This window comes from Culex pipiens, chromosome 2 (genome assembly GCF_016801865.2).
Source record: "Culex pipiens pallens isolate TS chromosome 2, TS_CPP_V2, whole genome shotgun sequence".
Taxonomy (NCBI): Eukaryota; Metazoa; Arthropoda; class Insecta; order Diptera; family Culicidae; genus Culex; species Culex pipiens.
This window is the reverse complement of record NC_068938.1, coordinates 139,882,413-139,892,870: the sequence shown is the minus strand read 5'-3', so window position 1 is coordinate 139,892,870 and position 10,458 is coordinate 139,882,413. Positions and strand designations below refer to the sequence as shown.

The window sequence follows — 10,458 nt, the reverse complement described above, 5'->3', positions numbered from 1 at the left end:
GAATTTTTGAATTTTTGAATTTTTGAATTTTTGAATTTTTGAATTTTTGAATTTTTGAATTTTTGAATTTTTGAATTTTTGAATTTTTGAATTTTTGAATTTTTGAATTTTTGAATTTTTGAATTTTTGAATTTTTGAATTTTTGAATTTTTGAATTTTTGAATTTTTGAATTTTTGAATTTTTGAATTTTTGAATTTTTGAATTTTTGAATTTTTGAATTTTTGAATTTTTGAATTTTTGAATTTTTGAATTTTTGAATTTCTGAATTTTTGAATTTTTAAATTTTTGAATTTTTGAATTTTTGAATTTTTAAATTTTTGAATTTTTGAATTTTTGAATTTTTGAATTTTTGAATTTTTGAATTTTTGAATTTTTGAATTTTTGAATTTTTGAATTTTTGAATTTTTGAATTTTTGAATTTTTGAATTTTTGAATTTTTGAATTTTTGGATTTTTAAATTTTTGAATTTTTGAATTTTTGAATTTTTAAATTTTTGAATTTTTGAATTTTTGAATTTTTGAATTTTTGAATTTTTGAATTTTTGAATTTTTGAATTTTTGAATTTTTGAATTTTTGAATTTTTGAATTTTTGAATTTTTGAATTTTTGAATTTTTGAATTTTTGAATTTTTGAATTTTTGAATTTTTGAATTTTTGAATTTTTGAATTTTTGAATTTTTGAATTCTTGAATTTTTGAATTTTTGAAATTTTTGAATTTTTGAATTTTTGAATTTTTGAATTTTTGAATTTTTGAATTTTTGAATTTTTGAATTTTTGAATTTTTGAATTTTTGAATTTTTGAATTTTTGAATTTTTAAATTTTTGAATTTTTGAATTTTTGAATTTTTAAATTTTTGAATTTTTGAATTTTTGAATTTTTGAATTTTTGAATTTTTGAATTTTTGAATTTTTGAATTTTTGAATTTTTGAATTTTTGAATTTTTGAATTTTTGAATTTTTGAATTTTTGAATTTTTGAATTTTTAAATTTTTGAATTTTTGAATTTTTGAATATTTGAATTTGGAATTTAATATTTTTAAATTTTTCGATTTTTTCATGTGTCAAGGGACAAAAATTTAAACTTAATTTTGTTTTCTCTTTCGCAGTCTACGCCTCACGAAGCGTGAATGCGGCCGGCAAGGTGTCCAAAGCTGGGGCTCGTTCCAGGCGGACGTTCGCTCCGCTCAAGTCGGTCCTCGAGGGAAAAGTCGGAAATGGAAACGCGATCGGCGATCGTGGCGCAGTGCTTGGGCGCCTTCGTTGCCCTGGTGAGGCATCAGATGCTCCAGAGTCAAGCATGAACCTGAGTCCGCACCAGGACCTTTCCCGAAGGCACGGAGAGGAAAACAGCCAAAACCTCCAAAACGAGGAGAGCTTCCGGCGTTTCGCGCATCTGCTAAGGGGAAGTGCCAGCTTGGAACCGAATCCGGCGATGGAAATCATCTAGGTCGCCAGCCCAAGCACGCTGGAATGGTCTCAGCAGCACCTCTATCCGGGTGGCTCCGCTGCCGACGTCACCGAGTACGAGAAGGACCTGGGCAAGGCGGGGAATCATCCGTACATCAACGAGTTCACGGCGGCCACGCTTCCGTCTCCTCCTACTGCTAGCATCGGAACTCACGTCACGGGGAGCAACGTGCCAACGGTGGCGCTCAGCAGAACCCAGCTGCACCACGGACATCGAGGCCATCAGACAAATCGACTCATTCGAATCGTCACCGTATTTTTTACAAAACGAATGAAAACAACACAACTGATAGAAGTAAAATTTTGTACTTCATACACCACTTTTTTCCTGTTTAGAAATATGAACAAATAAATGTAAATTAAATGAGCGCTTCTTCTTCTTATTTCCAACTGAACTTCGAGTAGCAACGGTCAATTCAAAAAGGTAAATATTGAAGTGGCTGCGTTCTGCGTGCTTTTGGCGAGGTGGGCGTTACTGCGTTACGTTTGCGATATCGAAAATTATCGTTTGCGATATTGGAAGCAATGTTTCCTGCTGACAGGTGCAAACCGAGATTTGCGATTTTTAGAGCAAATCGAAAGCAAAGTTTCCGATTCCGCAAACCGGATTTTGTTCCGTGCAGTGAATACGGGCAGTTTTCTGGCCAAGAACTGACGGGCAGTAAGCTGCGCCTTCGTTGGCCCCCGTAGCTGCTTGGGTGGTTCTACTTCCGCTTTTTCCTGCTCATCATCCGACGAACTGGATTCCGTCTCCGTTCCGCTAGTGTCCGAGCCGGACTCGTCTCCTTAGTTGCCGTTACCCTCTTCACCTGAGTCCGCCGGTATCGGAGTCGGTTTTGGTTTTGGTACTTCTGGAATCGTAACTCCCGGATGTCGGAGCGGCGTTGAGATTCCGCTGGGGCCAGCCGTGCCTGAGGCGTCGAGCTTCTTTTTGTCCCCTTTGGACTTCTTGATTTTCTTTTCCTTTTTTGTTTTAGGACTCTTTGCCTCGGCTTTCAGTTGTGCCATCTTGGCCTCGAATTCTTCCTTATTCTTCTTCTGCTGTTCCTGGAACTGCTTCTCGGCAGCGAGTTGTTGCTCCATGAGCTGCTGCTCGAGGGCCAGCATCTGCCTTTCGGCCTCTTGTTGACGCTGCTGTGTTTGCTGTTGCAGCTCCAGGCGACGTTTGTGCAGCTGTTGTTCCGCGAAGATTCTTTCTTCCTGGCGCTTCGCTTCTGCTTCCAGCTCTTGCAGGGTCTTCTCCAGGTCGTCAAACTTTACAATGACCTGGGTGACTTCCATTTCGGCCGCGCAGTTGGGGCACCTCCAGGAATCGTCCTTGACGCCCTTCTCGAGCTGCGCGCACTCGTAGTGGAAGAATTGCTGGCAGTGGTCGCAGAAGGGCAGGTCACCGTCCTTTTCCACCGCAGCCTTGCAGATCCCGCAGCAATAGCCAGTGAGGTTATTCATTTTTAAGATTGTTCGGACCTCAGAACAAACTGAATTTTTACAGCAACTTTTCTGGTAGTAGCTTAAAACTAAAAAATATTGATTTTATTACGCATGATTTAGATGGAAATATAATTCAACTCACATGAATAGTTTGCCCTTTATCACCTTTTCCTCACACAAATGCTCTTGTTGCTCACGGGTTAAATTCGCTCTAGTAAACAAAGTTTCGAATTAATTCCACGTCGTATTTCCATTACACCCTACTTACGGTCGCTAAGTGGCTTTAATTATGGTAAATCTGGTGACAAATTATGCCCTCTTTCGTGGCTTTTTACTCCCACACGCGGTGCTGTATTAATTTATAATTAAGAATACAAAATAAGTAAATTCAACGCCCTAAAGAGCCAATAGCAAAACAACTTACAAATCTGGTTAAGCTGATCAACCGATCGAACCAGGAAATTAAAGAAATGATGGTAAATTCGGCTAAATTTACGCAACCACGTTACACTTTGTAATGGCTAATGTGACGATCCAACTTTTTCAATTTCTAGGGTTTACATGGGTTTTCGTCGCGGTCCGGCTTTCCGGCCGTCCGAGTTCTTCTCTGCGTTCTCTCTCATCTCGCGTGATACACTTGCTGGCATAGTATTTTTCATCAACTGCCCAGCGGTGCGAACACTTGGTGAAAGCATTGAAAATTAAACACTTTTTGTTGAATTAAGTCGATTTTAGAATCATCGACGTAAATTCTTTTTTTTTTTTTTGTTATTTCAATTCTTTGCATGGCCATCTCTCTACAATCAAAGGTCAGACCAACAATGCCCAAAATAACAAATTTTATAGAATTTTCTCAGCTTTTCAAATATTTTTTTCAGACATTAACATGGATGGGCACCATATTGCTTTAAATGAAAAAAAAAAATGTAGAATAATTTAACCTTAAAATAGCATTTTTTGCAAAAATTGTGCACTTAATCCAATATTACAAAAGTAGTTTTCACTACATGCTAAAAAATACTATTCTAATCTAATCTAATTTTATTTAATCAGACCCTAGCGCAGCCAATCTTTAGAAGGGATCCTGGAGAGTGCCTTAGGTTAGATGACGCCTTGCACTCTTCTTGTCATTTATTAACATTTGTAGTGCGCCATTGCATCGGAATGCATTGAAACATCACAAGCGTTAAAGCGGCCAGGCCTACTGCTTAAAGCCGTATCGCAGAGATGACTCGTAATTGGGTTGAGTTTGAGGACAGAGTGTTCGAACATCAACACAATTCTGAATCGACAGGGGAGGAAGAAGCGTGGGGACACACCACCATACGATCCGAGATTTTTGGTTGTATTCGTTGGGAGCACCATGCTAAGAAGGTTTGGTACTCCGGGACCCTCTGGGATGGGACATTGTATTTCCACGAATGCCCTGGACACTATTTGCCGTGGTTATAGCGCCACAACTCGCTCACATGCTAAAAAAATACTATTCATAAAAAAAACATAACTTGGTGAAAATAAACGTCATTCATAACTTATAGCTCAAAAGCTGGAACTTTTTGTTTGTCAGTTTGTCGAAATCGAGTTTTTGTGATAAAAAGGCCGTGGCTGACTGGTTACGGTGTTCGCTTTGTAAGCGAAAGGTTCTGGGTTCGATTCCCATCTGCTCCCAACGAGATTTCTGGCTGCCTATGAGTAATTCTAGGTAATACAAATTTCTCAAATTGTCATCTCTTGCTCGAAAAATCTCTTCCTCGATGGAGCTGCACCTTGAATTTGATTTGCTTGAAGCAAGCACTAAGTCCATAAGTCAATATTATTGCTGTGCAGTGTTCTGTGCAAACCCAAACTTTGAAGTGTGTTTGACATTTATTTCGTTTTGTTTGCTGGACGTTCCAATGAATCCCTCCAAATGCTGGATAATCAGATTTTTTTTTAATTGGGTCTTCATTTAACATTATTATGTAAACAAATGCTTTTCTTTTTCGATGATCCCTTGAATATTTAAAACCAGAGAGTCGACAGTACTGTGTAGTTTCAAAAAATGCTCAAAATCCAAGTAATTTCAGACAACTGACCAGTTTTCCACGATGCTCGGAACCCCTCGGTCAGAAATACTTTGGATTATTAGAAAGACTCATAATCACAGGATCACTGTCCTGCAAGCTCCTACCATACTGATAGCTGCTGCACTCTCTCTCTCCCGAGTACCGCAGTAGATGATAGGGACCTGAGATGATGTAATGCTGATTTGTGGACTTGCCAGCGAAAGTGAGACCAGCAGCAACTCAGTATACGTGTTATCCACAGCGCACTTTTATTGTCAAGTTGAAAAGTGTAACAAATTGCACTTTACGGTCGCGAGCTTTAATGGATTTCGTAATATGCTGATTTATCCATTTGCTGTCACGGGTTCGTGGGGATGAATTGTGAATAACGGCCTCGGCCTGCGTGATGCTGCTCGTGTGTTATCCAAATGGCATATTTATCAGAGGGAACGACGCGGGGTTCGGAATGTCTCTCATTTCGGTACACAAAACCAATCAATTAGAGCGGAATGTAATTAAGCTTTCCATTTGATTGCGAAATTTGCACTGCAATCGATGCATTTTGCAAATGCGTTTGAGTGTGTGTTTATGTGAGTATGTGTGTGAAAAGTCATTACAACCATATTATTTCCACTAATTTTCATTCCCTCACACGCGCGTTTGGTTATTGGTAATTTTACAGTTTACCTAGCAGAAATGCACACAAATACACACACGCTCGTGCGATTGCAATTGAAGATCAAACGAAAATTTGGCCGATTGACGCCGCCGAACCTGTTAATTTATTCCTGCCCGACCCAATTATGCGCGAGGTTAGATTTCCAAATTTCCACTTCACTTGGCCGCGCGCACGCCAACTTTTCTCGCAGCGAGTATGGGGAAATTCACGCGAATTGAAGGCTATTGTTTTTCGGTTTGGCGGAGGCATTGTTTTCAATGGATTACCGGACAGGCCAAAATTTCTCATAGATGGCGCTGTTCGTTTGGTGGTAAGAAATTCAAATTTGTTCTGAGAAATTCACCTTTTTGTAAATAACTCAAAAACTACGCATCGCAGCCAGACAAAATTTTACCTGGTGATTCTAAAAAATATTTTCTTTGATCAGGTCAAATTTTATGCATAAGCGTTGCTCAATTTGGGATATATTGAATTTAAACTGATTTTCCCCATACAAATTTTGAATCGCTTACTACCAGCGTGACAGCGGCCGCCATAATCATTTTTTCTCTTTCTCTTCCCTTATTGACAGCTAGATCTGTCAAACAAATTGTCAACCATTGTTATTGTTTACATTATTTTTAAAGCCGCGAAATTATTTGTGATTCATTTTCTGCCGGAACCGTTTTTCCTGCAGCGAAAGTGGCCACCGGAATGACGCGTTAATCGGTTACGTAAGTTTGACGAAACACCACGGCAACTGTTGGGGAAATGCCGATGGAGAACGCGAAAGAGGGTTTTGTACGAAGTGCGAAGAAATCGTTTATCGACCAGTGAACGGTGAAGTTGAGTGAGGTGGCGGTGGAAATGTTGCCGGATTTGGACATTCGGTCAGAAGATGACCGGTCGGATGTCTACAGCGTCCATCCCGAGAAAATGGGATGAAACGAGAGAAGCATCATCTAGGAACAGTTTTGTTCGCGGCTCACATTGTTTGGTTTTGACTATGTAACAAACATAAAACTTTTCTTTAAAATTCCAGGCAAATTTAGATAAGTCACTTGCTGACCGGTGGCAACCGCGTGATTGGCGGGCTGAACCGGGAAGTTTTGGCGGTGTACCGCAAACGACCTACATGGAGTTCGCGTCTAGTCCGCCGTTGGTGTCCAAGGCCAAACTCGGCACCCGGCACGGTTGTGCGTCATCTCGAAATCTCCAGAATACAGGCAACATTTTTGAAGACACGCTCTGGAAGAAGGAACTGTACGAAAAATCGTAGCATCGACGCTCGACCAATGACCTTGACGAGGCAGTTAAATCGGCCTCGGTGATAACGGCCCACTTGACATCGGTTCGCGACACGGTCCGAAAGATCGAAACCATCTTTGAGAACACTGACTTTGACCACAGTCCTGGCCGTAAGTCGATCGGGGATAGCGCAAAGAAAGCTGAAGTGGAGAAGAAAATCTCGAAGGAATCGGTGGTGGTTGAGGAGATCCCCACCAAGGTTCTTGAGCTGGAGAAGACGATGGAGCAGTGTGCGTACCGGTGGAAGTCGAGCCAAAACTTTCGGAGAGCAATCTGGACGTGGTTCTGACCAACAATACGCAGAAAAGGAAGGAAGAACTGCTGCAATACCAGCAGCACCCGGAGACGCCACTGTTCAATCCAAATTCACAACTCTTCATCCGTCGCAAAGCGACCAACGGCGCGTCGAGCAGCGTCATTCAGCGTACGATGTACCGATAAAGCATCGTGTCAAGCACCGATCTACCCGGGCTGGACAAACCCAACAGTTCGACGTAGGCGCAACCGGGAACTGTTCGCAAAACCATGCTGATGACCCGCGTGACGGTCAACATGCGGAAGATCTCCCGACGTGCCTCGGACATCGGCACCAGCCCGGCACCTTCACGGCCAAGCTCGTTCATCGAGGAGGACGAGTTCGCGCAACCACCGTCGGGTTGTGACGCCCACGAATGGGCCTACACCACCGCCAGCAACGGCAACAGCAACTCCTTTCCGCCACTCCTGTGGCAACAACCTGCTGAAGGTTCAAGCGTCAATGAAAGCCGACCCACGTCCTCAGTTACCGGGAATCGTCGGAGTATGTGCACCCCGGTGAAGAGTGGACCACGTAGCGACCAGTTCGTGTGCTGCAACTGTGTAAGCTTAAACTTATTTTTTGTAAACAAATTTATATTATTCCTTTTTGCCTTCCTCACCTTACTGAGGAAAGGCTATAAAATCACTCAAAAATTGAACTTCTCGATTAGACCTCCTAGACCCACCTTCATGTATACCTATCGACTCAGAATCAAATTCTGAGCAAATGTCTGTGTGTGTGGTGGGATGTTGATCAAAAAATTGTCACTCGATTATCTCGACATTGGCTGAACCGATTTTGTCCGTTTTGGCGTCATTCGATCCGTATTGGGGTCCCATAAGTCGCTATTAAAAATTATGCAGTTTAGTTAAGTACTTCAAAAGTTATGCTAAAAAAACGATTTTAACAAAAGTCCGGAAGATTGTAAAAAGGGTGGTTTTTGTAAGGAACCCCGGCATGCTATACATTTTTAGAAAGGTATTTAAAAGACCTTTCCAACGCGACCAAAACATTGAAGATCTGACAACCCTAATGCAAGTTATTAGCACTTAAGTGTTATTTATGTACTTTTTGGAGGCCGGATCTCGAATATCATGATGAAAACGTTGTCCGGATCTATCATGCGACCTGTCGTTGGATAGGTAATCAAAATACCTTTCCAACGCGACCAAAACATTGAAGATCTGACAACCCTATTAAAAGTTATTAGCACTTAAGTGTTATTTATGTACTTTTTGGAAGCCGGATCTCGAATATCATGATGAAAACGTTGTCCGGATCTATCATGCGACCTGTCGTTGGATAGGTAATCAAAAGACCTTTCCAACGCGATCAATACATTGAAGATCTGACAACCCTATCAAAAGTTATAAGCACTTAAGTGTTATTTATGCACTTTTTGGAGGCCGGATATCAGATATTTTGATGAAAACGACGTCCGGATCTATTATGCGACCTGTCGTTGGATAGTTAATCAAAAGACCTATCTAACGCGTTCAAAACATTGAAGATCTGACAACCCTATCATTAGTTATTTATACACTTTTTGGAGGCCAGATCTCAGATACTTTGATGAAAACGTCGTCCAAATATATCATGCGTAAGTGCCCTGAAATATGAAGATCTGACTACCCAATCTGATGGTATGAACAATGAGTCAAATTGATAGAACATTTAGAGGTACACCCTATTGTGTCTATTTTGGATAGCATTACCCTTCAAATGTGAGGAAGGCACCAACCACCTAAGGGTGGATTAAGAAAAGTTTTTTTAGTGCCCTCCGGGAGTCGCATTGGCAAGTCGGTCGTATTTATGAGTGTTAAGGTACCACTAAAGCCGAAATCTGGTAAATTTTCATAATTTTTGCCAACACTTCCAAAAAATGTCGCGCAACATAAATTGATGTTGCAAGATACCCAGTCAATTCAATTCGAATTCTGAAACGGAATCTAACTAGAATCGTATACGAATTCCGTTTCAAACACAGCAACCATGTTCGAACCGGATGTTGTAGATTTGTTCAGCTATCCTAGGTCATCAAGTACTTTCAGAAGTTTAGGTCCGTGAGTCTACCGCCGTAACAAGCAAGAGGTCGATAGATTTCGACTCCTGATCATATGTGAATAGCTTCAGTGGGTATGGAAGACTACTTTGTTGATATGTTGGGATATCCAAGATCATCATGAACTCCTTGAAGTTGAGGCCTGATGGTCTACCACCGTAATAAGCAAGTGGTCGATAGATTTCGACTCCGGATCATATGCCAATAGCTTCAGTGGGTATGGTAGACTACTTTGTTGATATGTTGGGATATCCAAGATCATCCAGAACTCCCTGAAATTGATTCCTGTGGGTCTACCACCGTAACAAGCAAGAGGTCGATAGATTTTGACTCCAGATCATATGCCAATAGCTTCAGTGGGTATGGTAGACTACTTTGTTGATATGTTGGGATATCCAAGATCATCCAGAACTCCCTGAAATTGATTCCTGTGGGTCTACCACCGTAACAAGCAAGAGGTCGATAGATTTTGACTCCGGATCATATGCCAATAGCTTCAGTGGGTATGGTAGACTACTTTGTTGATATGTTGGGATATCAAAGATCATCCAGAACTCCCTGAAATTGATTCCTGTGGGTCTACCACCGTAACAAGCAAAAGGCCAATATGTTATATTACATATGTAATTTTGCATTTTTATAATTTTGTAATTTTGTAATTTTGTAATTTTGTAATTTTGTAATTTTGTAATTTTGTAATTTTGTAATTTTGTAATTTTGTAATTTTGTAATTTTGTAATTTTGTAATTTTGTAATTTTGTAATTTTGTAATTTTGTAATTTTGTAATTTTGTAATTTTGTAATTTTGTAATTTTGTAATTTTGTAATTTTGTAATTTTGTAATTTTGTAATTTTGTAATTTTGTAATTTTGTAATTTTGTAATTTTGTAATTTTGTAATTTTGTAATTTTGTAATTTTGTAATTTTTGAAAAATAAAGAAAACAATGAAAATAAAGAAAACAATGAAAATAAAGAAAACAAAGAAAATAAAGAAAATAAAGAAAATAAAGAAAATAAAGAAAATAAAGAAAATAAAGAAAATAAAGAAAATAAAGAAAATAAAGAAAATAAAGAAAATAAAGAAAATAAAGAAAATAAAGAAAATAAAGAAAATAAAGAAAATAAAGAAAATAAAGAAAATAAAGAAAATAAAGAAAATAAAGAAAATAAAGAAAATAAAGAAAATA

General features: G+C 39.3%; 1 protein-coding gene across 1 annotated transcript; it reads left to right on the top strand.

Moving 5' to 3' along the window:
- Positions 1-6,229: 6,229 nt before the first annotated feature.
- Positions 6,230-9,222, top strand: LOC120415245 (uncharacterized). The gene is made up of 3 exons (XM_039576710.1): positions 6,230-6,336; positions 6,645-7,768; positions 9,196-9,222. The coding sequence occupies exons 2-3, from the start codon at positions 7,436-7,438 to the stop codon at positions 9,220-9,222; spliced, it is 360 nt and encodes a 119-aa protein (XP_039432644.1). The 5' UTR covers positions 6,230-6,336; positions 6,645-7,435.
- Positions 9,223-10,458: the final 1,236 nt, after the last annotated feature.